Here is a 24,662-nt window from a genome sequence, read left to right as displayed (position 1 = left end):
ATGTTTTTGTATTTGTTGAGATTATCTTTCACAAACCTGCAGGAGGATTTTTAAAATCACATCTGCACAATTTCTGCTTCTTTTCTTTTATTTGTGATTCTGTTTGGTTGTTTTTAATTGTGCAAATAAATAAATCCAAATACATTTGTATGTGCTGATCTTATTTAAGTGAATGTATGTACATCTTGGTTCAGGTTTTACGTAAACGTTACATACATTTAATCATAAAATGATTGAATAAAAGTATTTCATATATAATTCAAAATACATTCTTTTATCTAGCCATCTACAGTATTAAATTCTACCGTATTAGTTGTTAAATATATATATAATTCAACTTCATATCAAGTTTCTATCTGTTAGGACTTAATATTCTGTGAAATTATAATAAAATGTTTGTTCAACCAAAGAAAAAACCCTTTTCAACCCTTAAAGGATCATTGTAACTCATAATAATAATGTGTTATACTGTATATCATAAAACTGTAACCTTTTTTTATAGTTTTATTTTCATATTTGACCAAAATTCATCTATTTAATCCTTCAGACAACTCAGAAAACTATTGTCCTAAAAAAGACATAATAGAGAAGCAACACATCCAGTTATATATATATAAAAAAAGCTTCATTTATTGTGCAACAACAACATTATAGTTCCAGTGAAGTTCATGTCAGGTAGGAAAACTGCATGGCAAAAAGGAAGCAGTGCACCTTCATGCACAAGCATCGCTCGACAAGAAACAACCGACGGTGTGAAAATGTGTGTGTGTTGTACTGAAAGTGTGCTGGTTTGGATTGTACAAGTGGTTCTGATCTGGAGGGTCCAGTCCTGTAGCAAATTTTAAAATCATAAAGCAAACAAAGTGACAAAGTAGCAATGGAAAGTATAAGAAGAAAAAAAGGCGATTTTTGATTCAAGTAAACAAACATTTCCTTCAAGTTCGACAAAATTTGGCCCAAAACAAACAAACAAACAAACAAACAACGACCTACTTATAAAAGCAAACGTGTAAAATGCACCAAAATTTAAAATCTGACGTACAAAAACATTAAATAAATACATTTTAAGTCATGTCAAATGGAAAAAAAACATTTAAAAATGGCAGTGATATTTCCCAAGTGGATGAATGTCTTTGTTGGAAACGTCTTTTTTTTTTTAATCGTTCACATTTACACTCAAACATGGCTGATTTTAAAAATCCACACCTGAATATGGCGAGTAAAACATATCATATTAATATTTTCTGTGACTAAAAAAGTAAACGACTTTTACAAATCTGTGTGTTACTAAAAATATACTCCAGAAAAATTGCAATATATCTTTCATACAAAATAAAAAAATATCCCCGAGTAATAAGTAATACGTATATAAAAAAGATGCCGTGGAGTTGCTGTACAGGTGGACTTATGGCACAGAAAACAATCAGTGCAGTGTATAAAACCAAGACACTAAGTCTGTAGCATCGACACTGTGATGTAAAAAGACAGACATTGCTATATGTTGGCGGAGGAGCGGAGGACGTGGAATCTCTTCAGAGTCATGCGGATGGATCCCAGCTCACGATTCACTCTGTCCAGACGATTCTCTAAGGCCACCTGAGGACGGAAGAACGGCAGAACGGTAGTCGGTAAGTCCGGGTCTCTGCTGGTTTCAGGTTAAATTTGAGGCTTTGAAACTATTATGAAGGTAATTTAAGATCTATTTAACGTCCATACTGGCAAAAAATGTACAAAAGATAAGAAGGAAAGTCGCTATTGGTTCAATTTTGGTTTTGTTTTGTACAAATTCTTCCCAAAAACAAGTCAAATTTATACAAATAATGTTTAACTTTATGAATACAATCAATTTTAAAATCATTTTCTGTTACATTTTACCTTTTGGACACCCTGCAACTACTCTGATAATCACTTAAAACTTGTTTATCAAGCAATTATCTCTTAAATTCTCCGGTTCCAGCTTCTCAAACGTGAAGATTTGCTGCTTTTTATCCGCGTTAATCTGTCCACCACTTTGGTCCAGAATCAAAACGTCTCCAGAACTATTGATTAGATAATATCTGAACCAATTTGGTTCAGATATTTGTGGTGCTCGGAAGATGAATCCTAATGACTTTTGGGAGTCCCTGACTTTTTCCTCTAGCGCCATCATCAGGTCAAAACTAAAGACATTCCCGTCTGCGTCAGCTGTACTTTGTGTTAAAGGTGGAGTGAAGCGATTATAGTCCTGATCTGATACTTGTATTTTCCTTAATAATAAAGGTGCATTAAGACACAAATCTTAAGCTGTTCCTTAATGTTTTTTTTATAATTTACTGAATAACAAAGGGAGACAGTGACCAAAACAGATTACAGAGAGTTCGTTAGCTCATTTTATAGTCTAATTTAAGAGTCCTGCAGTGTTCGTTGCTCCTTCCTTGTTTTCTTCTATATGCAGACGAGCGGAAAAAGGATTATAAAGCAAAAACTAGTGGAGCCACATTTTTGCTTTCTAGCCTCAACTGTAATAAATACATAATTGTTTAATTAATAACTTAAATTTTAAGACAACAGAGACTGACCAAAGAGTGTTTTTATGGCGAATGTTAGCATTTAGCTCAAAGCTTTGTGTTAGTAAAGCAGTATGAAGACATCGCCTCGGGCTCTGGGAACCTGTGATAGACATTATTTCTCTGTTTTCTGACATTTTTAGAGAAGAAAACGATTAATTGATCATTAATCAAGAAAATAATTACCACATTTCTCACTAATGGAAATAATCGTTGCAGCTTTAGGGGAAAGCGACATATTTTCACAGCTGTTTTCATTAAGGGGAAATTCTATCAATCATTGTTAAAAATACATTTACAAGAAACAATATAATTATAGGAGGAATTGATTAATCGTTTAGTTCGTAAAATGCCAGAAAATAGTGCACGACAGTAACAATCTACAGCCCTGCTAGCTGCTCTGTGAGACTGTACCCGGACACAGCAGTGCTTTTAGTTGAATGCTAACATCAGTATGGTAACATTATCACAATGATGATACTGACATGCTTTAAAAACCCAAAGTTCATCAGTTTAAACTTTAAAGTGACATAAAACAAAGAAAAGCAGCAAACTGTCACATCTGAGAAGCTTGAAACTGATATGAACATAATCAATATCTGCTGTCTTACCTCATCTAACCTGGTCTGTAGACTCACTCGCCCTCCTGCTCCAGGCATCCGGCTCAAAGCTGCCTCAATCTACACACACACACACACACACACACACACACACACACACACACACACACAGACACACACACACACAGACACACACAGACACACACGAAAATTAATCATTTATTACCAAAAATAATTATGTTGATGAAACAACCGGCACACGACTGACTGAAACACTTTCTGTAGACTTGATTAGATTAGTCGGCTGCGAAGTGTGTGTGTGTGTTTATATGTGTGTGTGTGTGTTTATATGTGTGTGTGTGTGCAGATGGGGAGGCCGATGTCCCTGTATGACCAGGGCAGAGGGAGGGGTAGCAGACTTCCTATAAATAGAAGTCATTTAGGAGTGGAATAAAAACAATGAAGTCGATGTTACATAAGAGGTCAGGTGGGGATTAGAGTGGTGCTGTTTAGGCCTGTCACAGATACAAGGCTCTTTAAACTACACACTGACATCACAATCTTTTGGTAAATTCCCTTTGCTGAGTTAATAACAAACGTCCCGGCTGACGGGTGGAAACAACGCGGCGTGTGTGATGTGCCGAGTGTCACGCCGAGCTCGTCTCACCTGCAGTTTCTCCTGCGTCAGCTCGTCAAACAGTTTCTCGGCCTCAGCCAGCGAGTGGAGTCTGTCCAGGAGAAGTGGGGCTGAGTCCTCGTAGGAGTCCTGCGGGTCAGATCCACTACAGGCTCCCTGCTCCTCCCAGCCCAGCTGGGAGTTTCCCTCAGGCGGGTTCACGCTGCCGGAGGGATGCTGGAGGTCTGAGAGAGAGGAGGACCACGAATTAGGTAAGTTACAACATGAGGGTGGGGGGGTATTATAAACACCTTTCAATATAAAGCACTCCAGTAAAACACCACCACCCACTATAAACTCAATACTAAAGCAGAATGATCAACAAAAACTCATAAAAATAGAATTCATGTAATTGTGTGAGATTGTACAGGTGTACCTAATAAAGTGGCCACTGAGTATACTTTACAGTGTAGGGCAGTCCTAATTTTAGGGGATGTGAGAAAACTTTAAAATATATACATACAGTTAACCTATATCTCAGAATTTCGTTCAATTATGTGAAAAAGATTTAATTAAATTGGTATTATTATATAAGATATAAACTTTGAAGACCTGAACACAAGTTATAGTCACAGAGCTTTCACTCTCTCAAGGGTCAAGTAGAAGAAAACACTGAATGTGTCAAGAAAATAAGCCTAATAAGTCTGTATGATTGTAAAAATGACATAATACAGACAGAGAAAACTAATCTCTGATCAATATTCACAGTAAATAATCTGCTTAAAATTCAACTCAAACTTCCTGCTTTGTTTGCGTTAATGTAAAGTTTATCAGTTCTCCTGTAGTATTATTGTTAAAAATAATGTCAAATATTTATACAAAATGTCCCTTAGTCAGTGGTTGTTAGTTTACTCAATGATAGAAAAGGAAGTTGCTCAAGTAAAAAGGTTGGGAACTCTAAATCCAACAGCCGCCACTGAGCGTCTCTCCTGCCGGGCTGCTGCTGCTGCAGGTGAAAGTTTAACCAACTTGCATCGCAGTTAGTTTTGTGGTTTGTGTTTGAACTTCTTTACCTCTTCACTAGATCTTTTAAACAAAAATATCTACTACAGCTCGAATATATTACCATCTTCTCTGTCCGCTGACATAAACTGGAGTCTCTTCCTGGGACTGCCGATGTGGAACGAATGACGTCTCTGGTCGACTTCTCCGTCAAACCTGGAGACAGAAACACAACGTGATCTTTTTATTTATTTCATCCAGAGCCAAACTGGTAATTTACCCACTTTGTTCTGGGGTTTATTGTTCGGCTCGGCCTCACTAAGCTGTTTATAGTTGACTGAATTTTAACAAGCTGTGATTTTCTGTGTGACCCACTTTGCATTATCTCATTTGCTGAGTAAACAAACGGTCTGATGTGGAGAAGGATGGCAGCAGCCTGACACCTTCAACAGGCAGCGTTTCTGCTCTGTTCTGCCGCACAGCATCATTTCTTCATTAACTGCAGACATTTTGCAACACAGTTATCTAGTAGAGAGCTTATTTATTGACGTGTTCTCTCAATATCGATCCAGCTTATTACGATGTGCCACCATGCCAAGTGGCTCAAGCCAGCCAGAAAGCCAATGCGCTTTACGTAACCCTGATGAGGGAACTCTAGTATCTGTGACTGTTGACTGGCTGCTTGTTTAGTCATGATTCTTAGCACCCTGGGAGCAGTGCTTTGCTCAAGGGTACCTCCACAGTGCCCAGGAAGCCAGATCCCTACACACTGAGCTACTGCCGCTCCTCACTAACTAAACCTCTAGTATCGACTTTACAGCCTAACTTAGGAGATAACTTACACGTAGAAACCCAGTGCTGTTCTATTGTTCATGTAACACACACACACACACACACTATGAAGGACTTCGAACATCTGTAGCACATTTTATAGCAACAATGTCCAACTATTCCTTTACCGCAGGCCCTGCCTCTGGGGAGATGTTGTGTGTCGCTCACCTTTTGTGCAGGTGTTCCTCTCTCGGCATCGGGCGACCGAACGCAGTGGAGTAGTTCTCAGTGGGGCAGCGTTTAGGACTCGACTTCGCAGACAGCGGCATGAGTAAAGTTTCTCTCTTTGCTGAATGGGAGCAAAATAGCACACACATTAATTAAAACTTTAATACAACCAACACACCATTAATTAAAAACGACATTCTCCAGAGAGTTTGTAGTTAAATTGAGAAAAATTTAATTGTCTTGATTAAGAATTGATCAGGTTAGTGTCTAACTATACTATTTATAGTTTTGGGTTTGGCAAACAGCATCAATCACAAGTTAAAATTGTAGAGTTGGTTAGTTAAATGTGTGTTTTCTATCATTGTTTATAAGAGCAAGTACAGTATGTAACCTTCTGTGTTTACTGTTAGTCAGTTCTCTTAAGTTCATCTGTCCATAATGTCAAATAAAAAAACTTTACTGATGCATTTAATTTGTTTCTGACTTCACACACACACACACACACACACACACACACACACACACACACACACACACACACACACACACACACACACACACACACACACACACACACACACACACACACACACACACACACACACACACACACACACACACCCTTGATCACCAATATTTTGTTTTAACGCAGCCGAATTCACAATCTTCTTGTTCTCATTTACATATTTTTCTATTTGTGTTGTCAGACAACAGAACAAGGCTAAAATTCGATTGCGGCTCATAAATACCACGTTTACCAGCGGCCATTACCGAGCTGCTGAGCTGCAGGTAAAATCCCCAGACAAAATAAATATAAATGCAGGTTAATGAGAGCAGCTGTGCTTTGAGGTCGACTGCACCGGTATTTAAAATGAGTGATGACAGAGAAGGTTTTAAACGAGTAGAGCCAAACAGCATCTGTTAGCATCTAAATGACCTGCAAACATGTATTTATGTAAGAAAAATATCAGTACAACTATATTATACATGTTAATAATTAAAGACTTGGTGTAAAGGTGAGTGTGAAGAGCCTTGGTGGACGTACTGGGCGTAGTCGGGGGTATGTTTCGATGTGCCGGAGGAGGCAGGGAGGAGGATCTGTGGCCCTCCGGAGACAAACTCCTCTGAGCTCTCAGCAGAGCTGTAGCTGCTTCTGCTCCGCTGAGACTTTTCCCTCCTCCCCCTCCTCCTCCTCCTCCTCCTCGCTCAGCTCTGCTCACAACTCCTCCAGGTTTGACCACCTCCCTGTCAGCCTGAAGCCCCGCTCGCTCCTGAATCACATCTTTGTGCCTCCGCTCCACAAACCCCACTGTGGTCCTCTGATTGCCGACCCCTGCAGAGAGAAACCACACGAGCGTTACATTCAGTGATCAACAGAAAATTAATTAAATATTTTTCCTTTTTTATACCAGTTCAACAATCAGTATTAACTGTACAAAGAAAAGAAAATACAAAACAATTAGACTATTGTTGAGAGTAACATAGAGTCCATAATAATCAGAGTGAACCACCGTGCACTGGAATTACCTTATTGTGATTTATTAGGAGAAAACAACACGTTTGGCCTGTAACTTCTTCAGGTTGCAGTTAATGCTTTATATCACAAATACATACAGTCGGTGTGAGAATATACGGCTAAAATAAATACAACAAAAATATAATTAAAACAGTATTAAGTCAAAATAAATTTGATTCAAATAAATTATATATGATTAAAGAAAATACACATTATTAGCTCTCGAGGGGAAACAAAGGTTCTGTGTGTTTCTATTTATGAAAGGCACTTGCAATCAAGATGTAGGAAATAATAGATTCTCCACATAATCAATAAAAGGAAACCAGATTCAATTATATAAGTGAACCACAGTTTTCTTAATTTGAAGACACATCGTGACCTTTTTGATCCTTTGTATAAAGGATGCAGCTTCTACCTGACGATGATAAATTTGCCAATTATTCCCATAAATAGATTTATTGTTTTCAGATACACAACAAAGCTTCAAATATGAAGGTCCAGATATCTTTTAATGAAGATGCACGAAGCAGCTAGCATCCGAACTGGAATACATTCTTTAATTTCTAAAGGAATAAATTAAATTAATAGATATTAGCTCATCTTCTGAAACATTTTCGAGTTCGAGATTCTCAATTGGTTGGTTTTCTTTGTCTTATTAATTATTTTTTAAGTGTTGGACTTAAAGGCGCCACTTTGAGGGTGATGGGCATTATTCTCTATTTTCTGATATTTTATAAACATGCTGACATTCAATTATTCGAGAGAGGAATCAGAAGTTTCATTGATAATAAAATAATCATTAGTTGCAGCCCTAAAAAGAATATAATTTTCACATCTGTATCATATAAAAACAGACAAAAGGCGCTTTTGATACTTCAGTTGCTATTTTTCCGTCTTGTTCAGATGCAGATAAGAAATAATTGTACGTTTATAATAACAGGTACAGGGCTCTTTTTTTATTTCCTCATTTATTCTAAGAAACATCTCAGACTTTGCTGTGATTGATCACTCTGAGCCGCGACAATAGTGTCCTGATTGGGTGCCAGAGTCGCTTCACAACACAGTCACATACTAGAAAAGTGATTGCGGCCATTGTTCCTTTTCGTTTCCGGCTGGTCGCTCGCTCACTCTTTCTTGGAAACAACCTCCGAGACACGCAGACTGCTTCTCTTCCTGTGCACTTTCATTTTCCGGAGCAGCGGCCACTTTATGTTTGATTTGTCTCAAGAAATTGTCTCAAAACCTTTGCACATAAAACTAGATAACGTACGACTAGAGTGGGGTTCTTTAACTATGGGCACAGCTAAACATGGAGGGAACAGAAACTACACAATCTACCAGTGGTTCGGTTTTAAATCTGTGAAGTTGGTAACGTCTCGTGAGTGAGTGTGAGTCATACTGTGGGTGGTGGAGCTGTTCTTACAGGGGGCCCGGCTCTCTGTCGCTCTGGTCTCCTCCAGCTCTATCAGGGCCCTCATCATGGGCGTCAGGGCACAGGACGCCTCTCTACGACCGGCATCCCGCTGCCCGGCGCCCTGCTCCTGGTGTCTGGGCTGAGGCAGAGACTGTTCGCACTCCGGGGGAGACGCACACCTGCAGAACAGGATCTCAGTAAATCACGTGAAATCTTCACTATATATCCACAACAATAAAAGAAAACTCACCTCCAGCTTCCACCAGCTGATGAGGCGTCCACAGAGCTTCCAGTTCCCGATGTTTGATCATTTAACGAATACTGTGACTTCTTGTGGATACTTGATTGGTTAGTTTGAGGGAAAGGAGATCTTCTGCCACTGTTTATCTGGTCTGATAGAGGACATGGTGACTTCCTGCGGGTGACGTCTGGCTCTGCCTTGCTTTTACTGGGTGATAGCAGCAGGTCAGGATGGTGGAAAAGACTGTGGACATATTGAGAGGAAATTTACATTTAGGAATCACTTAATGCAGTAAAAAAGTTTTTGTAATTCACTTTTTATTACTAACAACTGACAGAACAAAGACAACAACACAACAATAAAACTATTAAACAAACGAGAAAATGCCCCACATATACTGACTCCTCAAAAACCTCATCATCATTGAGTTATCATTCATAATGTGAGTAAAAATGGTAAGAATCACATTACCTATAACACTCACATATAGCAGCAGTGTCTGTCTCACCCTACCACCCTACTTTATCATAATTAGACACTCATCCTAACAATAACATGACATACAATGTTACCAGTTATTGCAAATAAAACTAGATAACATACATAAAGCTGCTTCTGTGTTTGGTTGAAGGCAGCTGAACGAGAGACAAAGTAAACAAACTGTAGCCATGTGTAATTAGCGGACAGCATGTTGTTGAAGAGTAAGTGAAAGAGCATCTACGTAGCTGGAGAACTATCGGTATTCCACAAATAAATCATCAAAACAAATACAAATATAACTTCCTCCCTCTTGGGTTCAGATTCTTCCTCTAACAAAGAACACATGAGATGCAGATGTGCGTGTAAAACATGCTTACCCGGCCCCAGAGGGTTGCGTGTTACTGTGGGAAGCGTAACGTGCCCGGGCCTGGTTCTCGTGCTCCAGCTGCTTCACCTGAGACTCCAGTTTAGAGATTACTCTTGAGGGGACAGACCGAGACACAGTCAGGTCACAAGGTTTAAAGATACAGAGAGAGACAGGTGACAGGTTAACCTCGCTTTCTGTTGACTTCTTCATATAAAATGTGGGTTTAAGATTCATAGATACAATGACAGAAAAATGACAAACAGAGAGGCTGACATAAACTAAAGCTGAAGCATTTGTCTTTTTGATTTGCATATTAGCATGGCTGTCGGGCTGAATCTGTTTAAATCTATTATCAATCAAATATTTTATTGAATTTTCATATATAATATGATGTATCAATGGGGGAAAATTATAAAATTGTACATTAAAGTTATGAAGATCTTATAAAACTTGAGCGCTTTAGTGGTTTGAGTTGTGCTGTTACATCCTCCAGAGATGGCCGTGCAGTGGATAAAAGATACTTTCATCTCCTCACATTAAGACTGTTAAGAGTCCAAACTGTACAGAAGACTAAATTAAAAAAAACAAACAGTTTATTAAAGCAGTCCTGCAATAAATCCTCCTTCATGAAGGTTATAATGTTCAGTTTTTTGTAGAAACTGTTTTACGGAGGTGTTGATTCAGCTGGACGATAATTTTGGAGGATGAAGTTTGTGGTTGGGTTTTCTCAAAATGTACTAAATGAGATTGAAGACAAATTACGACTGAAAGAGATTTTTATTTGTCAGACCTAAGTAGAAATAAAACTACAAAATATGTTTTCTGTTATATTTTCTTTATCAAATGATACGACTTTTTTTATTTCTGAGGTTGAGTATAAACTGTTCTTATTCCCTATTCTTTGTAAAAGTGAAACTGAGGTCTTTGCTTTGTGATGTCGAACAAGCAAAGTCAGAAGTAGATTTAAAAAGAAAATCACAATTTAAATCTTCACATATTTGTATTATTACATTCCTAATCTTAGGTGTGTATGTTTAATATGTACTGTATGTGTATTTGTTTTGGCCTTGCAAAGCCGTTTTTGTAGCCTCTGGCTCGTTATATAAATACATTAATATCATTAAAAATTCAGTTTAGTCTGACAAAAAAAAATGAAATCCATCATGAATGAATCTGAGTGCTTAAAGCATCCTGAGCTATTCTTTCTTTATGTACTTGCAAGTGAATTAACTTCACTGAAAATGAGAGGAGCGAAATGACCCCTAAAGCCGACCTTTATCTCAACACTTTATCTCCTGTGGATTATAAATTCTCTCCGCTGTCACGATCTGGCTCTAATTTGCTTTTGCCTGTTTTAGTGTGATGGGCCTCAGTAACAATCTTTAGACTCCTCCTGCAGGTCTCACTGTGAGACTCCGTTAGACCCTGAAGCTGCCAATGTTCCTGCATATCTTACTGCTATTTACACACTTTTTTCCATTTGTGATGGTTTAACGTCGACTCTGTGCGTGTGACTGATCGAATGCCTGGAAGGATCCTCTTGTCACTACACTTTTCCCCAATTCATGTGTCTTTTCTGGGTTACCTCTCAGCTTTTGTGCTGCTCTTCCACTCATCACGAGAGAAAGTCTTTTCTAAAATGTTGTCCTAACCCGACCTGTCTCATCTCATCTCTGAATGTTTGCTTGTACATCGTACTTTCTTCTCTCCCAGACTCCCTCTTTTTAAAAGGCCACTTACAGGTCTCAGGACCTCTCCATCCTTCTTTTCCCGTTGGCTGCCCTCCAGATCATTTGTTTCAGAGCTAAAGCCCTCCTATGACACACATATTGATGTTTGGCGAGCTGTAGTTTGCTAACTGTCAGTGAATCCGCTGAATCGACTTGACAGACTTTATCAATGCAGAGTCCATGCGTTGTCTCTATTGGTGCCAATTTGCAGGCAAGAGCTGAAACTGCAATGGGAAAGTTGCTGTGTGGTGTCAGCCAATGTTATTATCTATTTTCAACTGCACAGAGACCATCATTAGGCTCTATTGATTAATCCTCACCCATCGATCTTCCTGCTGTCTCCCAATCTCCACTGCAGCTCTTTTACAAAACTGCTGGAGCCAGCCAATGACAATGTGATGCCGTTTGACAGTGATAAGCCTGAAGCTAATGACCACACTACAGCGCTAATGTCACATCTCAGCTGTGAGCTCCCTCTGCAGATACGATAACTCAGAAGAAGACACTATTTGGCTATTTACATGTAGTTCTTGGTTTGTGTCTGTAAGTGTGAAGCTGTGTTCAATGTTACTCAAAATCTTCCCCACTAGATCATAAAGACAAGATGTGTATTTTAATTTTTGTTCAATGTTTAAAGGATCTGTTCCACATTTTGGGAAACACACTTTTATGATAGATATGAAGCTGGAGCAAAGAAGCGCTTATCTTAGCTTATCATTGGGCTACGACTAATCTTTATTTTAAAAATATTCCTTTTACTGTCATAGAGGAATAAAGAAACCAGAAAATATTCACATTTGAGAAGCTGAAATTAGAGATTTTTTCTAAAAGTAAAAAAAAAATACAAAAAACGATGAATCTATTAAGAAAACAGTTGGCGATTAATTCACTAATCGCTGAATGGAAATGGTGAAGCAGCTACCCTAAGCTCTGTCATAAGATAAAAGGTAATCTTGTCATTGCCGTGAGATTGCCAGGCAACCAGGAAAGACTCCAGGAATTCACCGCTTCCAGCCAACAACAGGCCGGCGCTTAACTTAGTTTCTGTACAGATTAAACACACCAGATATAACGTGTTATTCAGTGAGCTTTAGAGGTGCTGGTAGGAGTCATTTTTTCAACCTCTGGACCGAGTCAGGCTAGCTGTTTCCCCCCGTTTCCAGTCTTTGTGCTAAGCTAAGCCAACCGTCTGCAACTTCACATCACTGCACAGAAGTGAAAGTGGTGTCAACTACATAAAAGTGATTTCATTGAGGTTGAGACACTTTTTTGTAGTTGTGCGATCCCTCCATACACGGGACTGAGTTTATGCAGTATAGCATGCACTCACCTCTTCAGGTCTGATATCTGCTCAGTGGCATCGAAAAGCTTGTTCTCTGTTGACACCAGGTTGTTCTGTAGATACAAAGCACTGTTAAAAACCGCATGAGGCTGCATGAAGATATGACATTAAGATCTTGTTTGTCGCTGTTTAAAATATCTTACATGTTTCAATGATAATCAAACAGTCAAACAACATGTAATATATCAATTCCAGTAAGGAATTCACTACCTTCAATCCCTCGTGTTCCTTCACCAGAGAGTCGTATTCTCCGAGCAGCTGAGGAAACAAAAGAAGAGACCTCAACTAGTGCTGACAGAGAGTTATGTAAAAGGGAACATGGCTTTAATCCAACTGACTCTCTTTTTCTCTACTTTAAAATCTGTATAACAGTTCCTCACTACATGGAATACATTGGAATCACTCTTAATTTAACTTAACATGAGGCTGTAACACATCACTTCCAGATAAACAGGACTGTGCTGATGTGATAAACAGGGATCTTTATCTTTATTTTTCCTTAGAAAAACCAAAACAATGAACAATGATAGAAAAGGAAAAAGATTAGGAACCACTGAGCTAAATGACTCTAGAGTAAAGAAGTAATTAAAGTAAGTAAAGGAAGATTTAATATAAAAAAAGTAATAATGTTCCAGTGAAAAGGAGAACTTAAGAGGTGAGATATTATGTACTAATATTCTTTTCTTATAATATTCTCTTTAACAGCCCAGTCACACTCACGTCCTGCAGCATCTTGTACTCTCTTTCCCTCCTGGCCTCCTTCTCGTCTGCCTCCCTGCCGGATTTCTGCACCGTCTCCTCCAGCTGCCGTACGTGGGTCTTCAAGCGTGCTACCAGCGTGTCCTTATCTTTGCCCGAGCGTTTGCTTTCTTCTAGTCGCTGCTGCAAGGATTTCACAGTAGCTCCAGCTACGGCATACCGCTCCGGCCACTCTGCCTAACAGCAGAAAGTCACATCAAAGTTAAGGAATGGTTTATACTTAATATTTAAAAAAGTTATTTAAGGAAATCGCCCTTGATGAAGCGGCAGAGGGCAACATGAACTTTTTATTTTATTAAGCTAGAGACACATTATGTAAGCTAGAAAAGTATTAATCTTTCTCTCATCACAGAGCTTCATTGTGGATCCCTTAAGTAGGGTCCATTCAACTTTTCCCACGGGTTAATTAAAGGGTTGCAGATATCAGAGAGTTGTGTTTAATGATTTAAAGACCTTTCTGAAGGAAAGATCCATTGACAAGTGGCATTACAGGCTTTGCTTACACAATAGGACCACAGCATGAGAGGCAGCCAACTTGCTCTAATATAGTTGGTCCAGTAGGTGGAAATTCTTCTGATTCTTCTGACAAGTTAATGACTTTTAAGACCTTTATGAATTCAATTTAAGGCATTTATAGCTTGTAAGGGGTCCTGCTGACACTACACTACTAGTCATTTTATTTTTCACATAATGTTGTTTGCTATATTAAGAAAAAAAACATTAATTACAACAAATAAAGTAAAAGGATTTTGAGGAACGTTACCAGTTTTTTCTCCAGCGAGCTGTTTGTTGCCTCTAGTTCTTGAATACGACTGGTGGCCTCAGCCAGAGCTTTCTCTAGTTGCTTACACCTGTGCATGAACACAAATTACAACAGTACAGAGTTAAAGTGGACAAAGCTGAAGTATAATGTTAAGTTGGGGGAAATGTGGGGTCTCAAAACTTTGAATATTAATCATTTGTGTCCTCAAAATCGAGTCAATACCTCAGAATTAACGGCCTGTTTAATGTAGTCTTTAAATGGCTTGACTACTTCATTTACAAGAATGAATAAATGATGATACAAACCTCTTTGAGAGGGCCTGGTTGCTCTTCTCTAAATCCTGGGGCAGATCTCTGAGCTTCAGTTTGTCCCGCAGGATTTGGATCTCAGACTCATAATATGCTTTCAGATCAGCCACGTGTCGAGAGTGCTTCTCTCTCAGGTTCTGCCTTAGTCTGGGGAGGAAAAAGGAAAAGCAGAAGATGAATGAAACTGCTATCATGAGGTATCCTGACACCAACACTACATACAAACAACACAGAGTAAATACAATGTCCACTACTGTTTTTAATGATAGAGGAACAATAAAGGAAGCAATACTGGGTGCTGCAGTTAACTGGTTACCAACTGATTTGACATGTTTGTGTCCACATGATGAATATGAATCCAATATTCACTCTCTTTTAGTTGTTTTTGGATAAACAATGAGCTGAAACTCATTATGAAGCTCCATAAAGCGGAGGGGAGCCACAGATTCAGGTGGTAATTCTCTGTAGGTTCATCTATACAAGCGAGCTCTTTTGTCACATAGTCTTCACATCGTCATCTGAAACATTGTCGTTCTAAAAAAAAATGGATTATAGCTGCTTTAAGAATTGATTTCCTAACACCTTGCATGGTCTGGCTCATCCTTCTATCTGTGACCCTACGAGCCTGAGAGCTGCTTGAGATCCTCCAGCTGGGTCTCAGGGTCTGATCTGGTCTCAGGCAAAGTCAGTATGTTCTTTTAAACCCCTCCTTAAAAATCCCTTTTATTAAATGGCTTTCTCTATTTGTTGTAAATATTTTGAATTCTCATTTTATCTTTTAGAATTTGTTTTACTTTATTTCTTCCTTATTTTACTCTAAAGAATTTTGTAAATATGTGTAAATGCCATCAAGCATGAGCACCCTGTGCATGTGACACTCACAGAGAAAGGACAACAGGATCCTCTAGTGATGAAGCTCTCTCCATGTGTGGACTGACTGCAGGCCGCAGAGTGGCACCAGAGGCTGAACAAGGCTTCAGGGTGCTGGTGTGGGTGTGACTGCCCTCCTCCTCACTGGCTAAGGGGGCACTGGCTCTGCGTTGCTGGCTGGATGTGTGGGAGCAGGGCTGGGTCTTATCCTGGGAGGTAAACAGGACTGCCTGGGATGTGTTTCCCCACATGCTTTGCACCTTAGAAGGGGAAGGTCCGGCAGCTGAAACACTGGAGGTATCAGAGATACAGTCTGTATCTCCGGGGTTGTGGCTGCCCTCCACCATGCTGTCCGGGGTTACAGGGGTCCCTACTCTGGGGTAGAGGTGGGGCTGAGCTGCAAACGAAGGGCTGCTGAAGTGAGAGGGCGAAGTGAAGCCGGAGGTACGATCTGACTGCCGCTGGTTAGCTGCTGGATCCAAAGTTAACACCTAAAGCACAAAGAGGGTGTGTTAGAGGCTCTGCCAGGGACTAAACCCATCACTGCTGAGTCACGTCACATACCTGTGGTGACGAAGGACTGGATGTAACAGAGCCTTCCCAGTCTGAGCGCTTACAGTCTGTTCTTTGCTTGTTCTGATAAATCTCTTTGAGAGACAGCCGAGGCTCCTGAGACGGAGTCTACGGGAGATGGAGGAGACACATTTAGTTAAAAGCCAGTTGACTTTCAATATTTAAAGCATTTAACAGTTTTAATGGTTTGTTTCATGCCTCGATAACATTCACTATCAATGATTGCTGGACTACTCATCCCTCAATCAGACCAGTCCCAGGCGTTGTTACTCACAAGACTCACGGACGCCTCTTGCAGAAGGAGGTAAGCGCCACTATCGAAGCTGTCTGGTAGGGGATGATACAGTTCGCTCTCATTCAGACGCCAGTAAGTGAGGCCTAAGACAGAGATTTTTATTTTAAAAAGCATTAAATATAACTGCAAGAGGGGGAATACACTATGGGACATGATGTATTGTTACAGTCTCGCTCTGCTTTCACAGCAGTTTCAGGCGACATCCATCAAATTCAATGCTCAAACTGTGTTTAAAGCATAACTAGCAAACACACACACACATGTTTGCGACATGTTTCAGGAAATTAAAAAAGGAACTAATATCATTTTCCCTCATAAACAAAATCCCTAGTGGTGCAACAGTGCCCTCTCACTGCCACTGGTGGTAACTGCAACAGGGCTTCATCTTTCATAAAAACTGTAATATTCTGTATTGTTTTATTCTATCACAGCCTTATCGGCAGTCATTTCTTCACACTGGCCCAAGTCTTGCTGTGCTGTGTTTTGTCTGAGTCAGTGAATTGCTACCTGATGCCTCAGACATCAGGCTGTCACTCCTCCTCAGGGGAAAGGAGCTGGACGACGGCCCGGGCGGTCGCTGCTGAAACCCGATAGAGATGAGTGGATTAGATTCAGTGGAGGGATCAAATGTAATCAGAACAACCACAACAGACATACACACCGAAAACAAAAAACACTACAGATGCACAGGGCCGAGATAAAAATCTTATCCGTCCTAAAGAGCAGCTGTTACAACCTGGTGAGCTGTACCTGGTCCTGGGAGTCTGAGCTCTCCAGGGGGTTTTGTTTGTGGGATTCTCTGAGGCTGCGTGGCTGCTCCTGGTACTCGGGAACTTGGGGGGAAACTTGTCCTGCTTTGCTCTTCTTGGGCCTGAGTTTCTGCCTCTGGGCCCAGGAGGTCAAAAGCTGGCTGGTGCTGCCAAGAGAAGTCAGGGTGAGTGTACAAAGTTTAATTTCATATCTCAGACGAACTGTTGGTGAAATCTGAGGAATTTTTTTATGCCAGATGGAGCGCGGTCATACTGGGCCAAAGTATGAAAGACATCAATTAAAAACAGTAGGAATGATAAGGCCTTGAATTATTTACCAAGCCCATTAATTTATTGACATTTATATCATATTTGTGTCAGCACTTCCCAGCAGTATGTAACAATAATTCCTCATGATATCAATTAAGTGTCTATAATTAGTGATAGACTGATGAAATGTGCTCAGACACATCAGTTGGCAGCCGTGTCAGTATGCCTGCTGTGGAATGACGTTAGTGCTGTTGTGAGTTTTGGGAAGGTGGTGAAAAAGTTAATTTCGATCCCTGTACTCTTGTGCATCCTGCTGTAACTTATTCCCTGAATTTCCAATAGAATATAATAGAATTATGACTCTTCTTTGATATCGGCATTATATCTCGGGCCATCGGCAGCCTTGCTCTGAAAAATCCATAAAACGACAACGCGACGATGTACATGAACGTACAGAGAAGTGCCACCTGCATTCAGCTTTATGGAGATGTTTAGCTGTCCGACCACAGCTGTACTGTTTTAGTTCACTCTCACTGCTCTCAGCGTCATTTTCAGCTGCAGCGGGCAGCTTTTTCTCTACTCATCACCAGACTGAAACATACAGGAGCAATTAGATGATGTTATGTGAATGTTACCTCTGCACCCAAGTGGCCAAAAAATCTGTTAATGCATGTTTAAACTGACAGGTTACCAGTGAACGGTGTCAGGGATTGGTGCAATGTCACAATAACATACAGCAGACACTGCATGGTGATTAATTATGTGCTCCACAACAACCAGACGCATGCAGAGAAATCCTGCCGCTTTCTGTTTCAATACTATCAGATCTGCCTCCTCCGTTGTTTTTCAATTAGCAGCAGTTGGTTTACTATCCTGAAATCAAGACTTTCCAAGGCCTGCAGACTCCCTAGCATAAGGAGTTGTGGTTAATGTGACAGCTCAGACATACCCAGAGGTTCTCTGCTGGTAGACTAATGTGTTGGGTTCCTCTACTCCCAGAGTCCTCTCATTGGAAAAATCCTGCTGGCACCCGATCACAGCTGTCTCTGTGACTTCCTGGAAGTTTGGGGACCAATGATGCTTCTCCCTCCCTTGACTACCATCCTCATCTTTCCCCGGAGACCCAGCAGGCTCCAGGCTTGTTTCCCAAGCAGAGAGCGTTCCGTACCCACTGCTGAGCACTGTGGTCGCCCGCTCCTCCCCCTGGTTGGCGGTCTCTGATCTCTGGAGCGGAGGTGAGGGGGAGCTAAAAGGGGTATGGGCAGGGGCTGCCAGGCTGTCACTGTCACTGGCTACATTTTTGCAGTCACTGGAGAGTAAGGGAAAAATATAGTCCTTTGTGTTTGTGGTAGTTTTGGTCACCGGAGTTGGAGAGAACTCTGTGTGTGCCTGGAAGCTGGCCTGGCGGTTCTGGAGCTGAACCAGGGCCTTAATTTCATCCTGAATCAACTGGGGGGGAAAAAAAACAAACACATTATTGTTTCACAGGATAACAATATTTTAAATCAGCTCATGTGATAAGACACGACTAAATGAAGCTGTACCTGTATTTGGCACTGGTATTGTTCTTGCTGAGCGAGTATTTGCTCTTGGTATTGCTTCTCAACCAGCTGAAACAGATGCAACCATCGGCCCTGTCGCAATAAAAAAGCAAACAAAGCGTCAGGTACCGTCATCACTCACAGCTGGAGCAGAGACAGGATCATTTTCAACACTGTTAATATAGACCAACATTCAAAACCCTGTGTGGGTCTGTTTTCTTCTGACCATTAATATATGTGTGTCCATTCCCACCCGCAATAATAAAACAGTTTATGTGTCTTTTACTGTATTTGCTGATGTCAAACTTGTCTTGTTTGGCTTTTAATTTGTAAAAACTTAATTTATTGACTCGCAGTTTGCACCAGCTGAATCCCGAGACCCACAGTTTATTTTTTGACTGCCCGCAAAGTGAAAACCACTCGCTCCAGTGAGTCATGCGATGGGTCCCTCGGGATCCCAATCCCAATGCAATCCTCTACTGCAGAGGCAAAGTGGAAACATAACGTCTGGTGATTCTAAACTAAAGTATGAACTCCCATAACACCACAAGCATTAAAAGGGCAGCTCACCTAATGAGCAAGTATGTTTACATGCACACAAGAAACCAGGTTACTCAGGTAATCATCCACAACTACACATACAGGTACAGGTACATTAATTATCCCCTACTCCCAACATATTACAAAGGCCTTAGAAACGTCCTTATTGTTAACTTCACTTGGCTCTTTGACCTTCACTGTGCAAAATGATGTATGTGCTGACACTAGAAGACGTTTCTCTGTGCTCACCTTAAATCTCAGTTTAACACATGGATGTACATTCAGGATTTTGGGATATCACCACTAGTTTGGGCATCTTGTGTCCAGCAGTTAAACTTTTGAAATTAACAATATTTACATCTCCATAGATTTTGGATTTTCCAATGAGTCAATTTTAAGAATTGTTAAACAGGTAAATTAACATTTTTGTTGAAAAACCATATCAGACACAAATTATTTTGTCTTTTAACTGTTGCAGTGATACATCACTCAGTGGTAGTGTGTGTGTGTGTGTGTGTGTGTGTGTGTGTGTGTGTGTGTGTGTGTGTGTGTGTGTGTGTGTGTGAGCTGACAGACAGTAAAAATGATTCAGTGATGTAAACTGACTGCTTCAGACTTCCAGAGGTTACTTTGGGTCATATTTGTTCAGGATGGATTATTGAGAAAACAAGTGTATGTGTAATGATGATGACTTTCATCCAGACCGCTCTGCTGTCACAGCTATACTTTCACTGTCTGGAGCCTCCTCTTCCTCACATGTAAAAAGCTGATTAGAAGCAAAGTTGAAGCCAATTTATACAGCCAGCATCCCAGGGGCTGCAAGGGTCTGCATGGTGGGAAGTTCATCAGTCTGTGTGCAGCCTGACGTGTGTGAACATGTCTGTATATGCAGACAGAACAATGTGCACCGCATACATCCTCCTATTACACATATATTATACATGACAAAGAAATCCGCTTTATCCAAAAGAAATATAGCAGGTTTCTCTAAGCTCCTGCCCGACTACAGCAACTGGGTTTCTCGTTTACATGACATTTACTTAAATGCATGTAAACACACTGAGTGAGTGAGTGACAATGAGGTTAAGTGCATTAAACCCCCTGTGTGCACATATATGTGTGTGTATTTCTGAAGGTGTGAGGGAAGCAGCTGTGCATCAGAGAGTTGATATATATAAGTGATTTAAAGAGGAACTATAATTCTCTAGTGATTTAGCAATATAGTCATTTACAAAAGACATTTTAATGACCAGGTACATAAACTAAAAGGTCTCCAGCCTGATGAACTATGCAGTGAAGTCTCTTTGTGTTGTAGCACATCACGCTTGTCTGTTCTCTGCAAATCACATCGTCTGTCTGAAAAGATCAGCTGCAGTGTGTGTCTGTCTGTATATGTGTGTCAGGGTCTGTGTGTGTGTGTGTGTGTGTGTGTGTGTGTGTGTGTCTGTGTCTATTTTACTGTCAGGTGTGATCCGCACAAAAAATAAAAGTGACAGCTCAGAAATTAGGCTGCCAGCTGCCAAATGCAGCGCACAAGAACAACTGCCACAGCAGCTAACCCTAACTTCACTTCCAGCGCCATCAGCGTGCACTTGTACTCTCGTTCACACACTTTACAGCGACTACTGCCTTTTCAAGCTCGGTTGGTATATTCCCACCTCACAATCCTTCCAGATCTCAGGGTCTGTCTCGCCGCTGCTCTGGATCTCCTGCACCAAAGCCCTAAGGGTCTCGAGGGAGCTTGGGTTGATGAATGGGAGGCTCTTCCCTTGTTCAAATGCTTCATCTGTGCTCAGACACAAACTCCTGAAATAAAATCACACACTAATACCTGAGTATTGTTTTATATGTGCAAGATAGAGATAATATACATGGTTCTCCGGCCAGATTTACATATCAGATTAGGACATCGAATTCTTGATAATGCAGTGATTTTTTTTCCCTCTCTCGCCGAAGTTCAAGTAGCTTCTCTAAGCCTTATTTAAAAAGAAATAAATACATTTCTACACCTAAACAAGCCTTCACACTCTACAGCATACTGTATCTCCCTCTAATTAGATTTTACTTCTGGAAATAAATGCAAAATATCCTCCCACACATAAATGATATTAAATTTGAATCTATTTTCTGTGTTCAGGGAAATCCAAAAAACTACAACAGCAACGACCCTTCACAGGAAATAGATTAAAATGTTGGAATTGAACACCATTTATACGTGGGAAGAACATTTAAATTAGTGCCTAGTGGCCACTGTTTTATATTTAATCTCCGCACAGAGAGTCTTTATCTTCTATACACAGTGGTGTGTTTACAGTTACTGCACCTGATCTTGTTGCATGCTGGTGTGATGTCCATGGGCCTGCTCTCCACAGTGCCTCCTGTTGTCTGGGAGGTTGTGTGTCTGTCCTCTGAGACAGCCAGCCCCGAGGCTGATGTCCCCTCAGAGGACACCAAAGAGGTCTCACTCTCCTTACCCCCATCCCCGTCAGCACTGGCATGGCAATGGCTCAAAGCCCCCGAGCTGGACACATCCTCAGAGATACTGTCATCTGTGGACATGTTTATGGGCCCATGCAGAGGGGGTCAGTCTGACAGCTAGAAAACCAAGAGAGGGGAAAACAACAGGAGGTCAGACATTGGGAAATATCAAGTCAAGTTTTTTAAGAAATCATTTTCCAGGAGATTTTCTAGGAGTTTTTATTGGCGATACAGGACAGCACTTGCTCATAAACGGTCATATAATTTACGGTGTGTCTGGTATTGACTTCTTTTTTAACGATGCAGGGTTCATGATGGAGTGTCACAGGTTTATTGTGTGTTATGTGTGCTTGCTTTCGTGGAGCACAGGCTTCACCACAGCTTTCCTCTCACCTTAAACCCAGAAGTAACAGTTCCAATCAAGTGGCATTTATCTTGTATTACAGAAAATTTGGTGACGTGAGTGAGGAACTAAAATACAATAAAAACATTCCCAGGACTACAAGATTTATTTCCAGGATTTCTGGTCATTTAAATCAAATTCCAGGTGTTTACATGGAAAACTAGACTCTGTATGTGTTTTCCTGCAATGTATAGAAGTGAAAACTGACACAACAAAAGCAGTGTTTATTACACAGCTTTTACAGCCAAGAATAAGCACCCAATCCGTGTCTTATCCCTCAGCTTACATCTGCTACTGACATTCAAAACACAAACAAAAACAATCCCAAAGCCTCATGCTAGTGTGTAAATACTACGTATTAGCATCCACTCCTCTGTCTGCCATCCTGTCTGCCTGTCTGTCTGTCTGTCTGTCTGTCTGAACTGGCCAGGTTTGACTGCATAGCCAATTAACTTTTGACACCCAGCTTAACAACACAATCCACAGAGCGCAGATAATTAGCCACAGCCGTGCAGCGGTTTGTACAATTAAAAACCAGCTACATTAGCGGGTTTAGCTACGGTGACAGACCGGTAAAAGTTGTCTGAGCCCGGGTCAGTTAGGCTGAGTTACCCCGCTAACACGCTGGCTTCAACTACCAGCGACAGGCAGTTGGATTGGTTAAGCTAGCGAGCTAAGTTGAGCTAAGTTGGTTTTTATTACAGGTTTGTAAGCAGAGCGCAGGCGCGGGGGGGGGAAGAAGAGAGGAGGGGAGGGGTTATAACAGCAGCTACTGTTTAACAGACGAACCCACACAACGTTACGTTAAATAACAGTTAACCTACCCGTTGACTTGTATCGTCGTTTCATCCATGTTTGCTGTGTGTGTGAGGAGACAAGGTGGCTGCTGCACTGCAGTGATCTCCGGCTGCTGTAACGGTCGCAGCGCGCCTCCCTATTGGTCCGAGCGAGATCAAAAAAATACAGCGCTCTGATTGGTTGTTACTCTCCAGCTCGGGTTTCTATTGGTTGTTCGTGGGGAGGGAGGCGGGAGGGAGGGAAAAGGGGCGTACACATCTGTTGCAATATTTTGAGTGTATTGATTCGTCACTCTGTTTTATTATCGATTAATCTGTTACACAAGTTAGTCTCATATATTCATATATAATACACACGATATATTGGCTGTACAGTTAATTCTGTTTAATGTTTAATGGCGGTTGCAACCTGTACTGTACTTGACCTGTAGTGTATTTCATATATTACAGTGTATTTCCATTGTACATTTAATATATTATTATATTTTCTGTAACAGTGGGTGTGAGTAAGCACTGTGATCTTCAGCTATAGAAACCCAGGGCCAGAATAACCTGTTTTGGGCGTCTTTATTGATCCATGTACTGACCCACCTCCTGCCCTCTGTGCATTATTTTGTACTCTATTACTTCTTAAAGTTACCATATAAAGTACAGTGCACACAGCAAACTACAGCTGAAAGTCCATTTATCAGTTAGACAGAAAATTAACTGGCAAATAGTTTAAAAATGTATAATTACGTCAGTTTTTATTTAAATTTTTAAGCAAATAATATCTGCTTCCAGTTTCTCAAATACAAATATTTTATGATTTACTTCATCTTCTATGATTGGTGGCGGCCCATTTTGATACATATGTATGTATATATGAATTAATATACTAAACATAAGCATCACTTTTGTTTGTTATGACAACACACAAATAATTGGATGTGTGTTTTTATAAACTAAACAAAAAAATGATAATTGAATCAGCTGGGCCTGGAGCCAAAGCACTGCTGGCTGGGAACTCACATATACTGTCAATGGTTGGGAATTACTGCTCTGAGCCACTATTATGTTACCATTAAGTAGCCCTTAAGATACTTCAATGGCCTTTGACAGTTTAATACAGGCACAATCTGATCTGCAAGTTAAAAACCATTAGCAGTTTACAAACATTGACATTTCTCCTTTTACTTGAAAGTGTTGAGATGAAATGAACTGCATCCAAAGAGCTTTATCTGCTTACACACTCACTCACACTCCATTGAGAGCAGTCTGGAGCTCATTGTCGTGTTCAAGGACTCTTCAACAGCCAGAGTTTGAAACGCCAACTCTATTAGAGGTCGTAACGACTGAGTCGCCCCGGAAGATACCTCAGCTGAAGAAAGTTATTCACGAGTTATTCACATGTATGGAAGCTAATTTCTGCCAATGTGAAGGGGAAAAAAGGATTCTGTGAGTAATTATAATGAGAAACCTTCTCAAAATATGGACTCAGTATTTTAAAATGATGACTTTGTG

At 40.5% G+C, this 24,662-nt stretch overlaps 1 protein-coding gene across 3 annotated transcripts; it reads right to left on the bottom strand.

Annotated features, from left to right (window-relative positions):
* Positions 1-616: 616 nt before the first annotated feature.
* LOC127370515 (M-phase phosphoprotein 9) lies at positions 617-23,288 on the bottom strand. 3 transcript variants are annotated; one of them, XM_051412643.1, is made up of 24 exons: positions 23,187-23,288; positions 21,805-22,076; positions 21,140-21,287; positions 18,945-19,034; positions 18,350-18,849; positions 17,132-17,297; positions 16,889-16,961; positions 16,361-16,464; positions 16,078-16,194; positions 15,526-16,004; positions 14,641-14,790; positions 14,336-14,423; positions 13,534-13,749; positions 13,024-13,071; positions 12,802-12,866; positions 9,752-9,853; positions 8,904-9,137; positions 8,639-8,832; positions 6,769-7,056; positions 5,724-5,844; positions 4,849-4,940; positions 3,774-3,967; positions 3,158-3,226; positions 617-1,596 (listed from the first exon to the last, which is right to left on the bottom strand). In XM_051412643.1, the coding sequence occupies exons 2-24, from the start codon at positions 22,038-22,040 to the stop codon at positions 1,495-1,497; spliced, it is 3,876 nt and encodes a 1,291-aa protein (XP_051268603.1). In that variant the 5' UTR covers positions 22,041-22,076; positions 23,187-23,288; the 3' UTR covers positions 617-1,494. The 3 variants fall into 3 exon arrangements, with proteins under 3 accessions (XP_051268603.1, XP_051268605.1, XP_051268604.1); XM_051412645.1 differs by having other exon boundaries at positions 8,663-8,832; XM_051412644.1 differs by having other exon boundaries at positions 16,889-16,958.
* Positions 23,289-24,662: the final 1,374 nt, after the last annotated feature.

The sequence above is a fragment of the Dicentrarchus labrax genome, unplaced genomic scaffold (genome assembly GCF_905237075.1).
Source record: "Dicentrarchus labrax unplaced genomic scaffold, dlabrax2021, whole genome shotgun sequence".
In the NCBI taxonomy this organism is placed as follows: Eukaryota; Metazoa; Chordata; class Actinopteri; family Moronidae; genus Dicentrarchus; species Dicentrarchus labrax.
The sequence above is the reverse complement of the archived record's forward strand: the minus strand, read 5'-3'. Positions and strand labels throughout refer to the sequence as shown.

What these genes read in the sequence shown, in the direction of transcription:
- LOC127370515 (XM_051412643.1), bottom strand. Translation starts at nt 22,040, where the DNA reads ATGTCCACAGATGACAGTATCTCTGAGGATGTGTCCAGCTCGGGGGCT. An exon ending in GATCCTGTTGTCCTTTCTCT is followed by an intron (nt 14,791 to 15,525) that starts GTGAGTGTCACA and finishes TTTCCTCCCCAG; the next exon opens with ACTAAGGCAGAACCTGAGAG. An exon ending in CATACCCCCGACTACGCCCA is followed by an intron (nt 5,845 to 6,768) that starts GTACGTCCACCA and finishes GCTCCCATTCAG; the next exon opens with CAAAGAGAGAAACTTTACTC.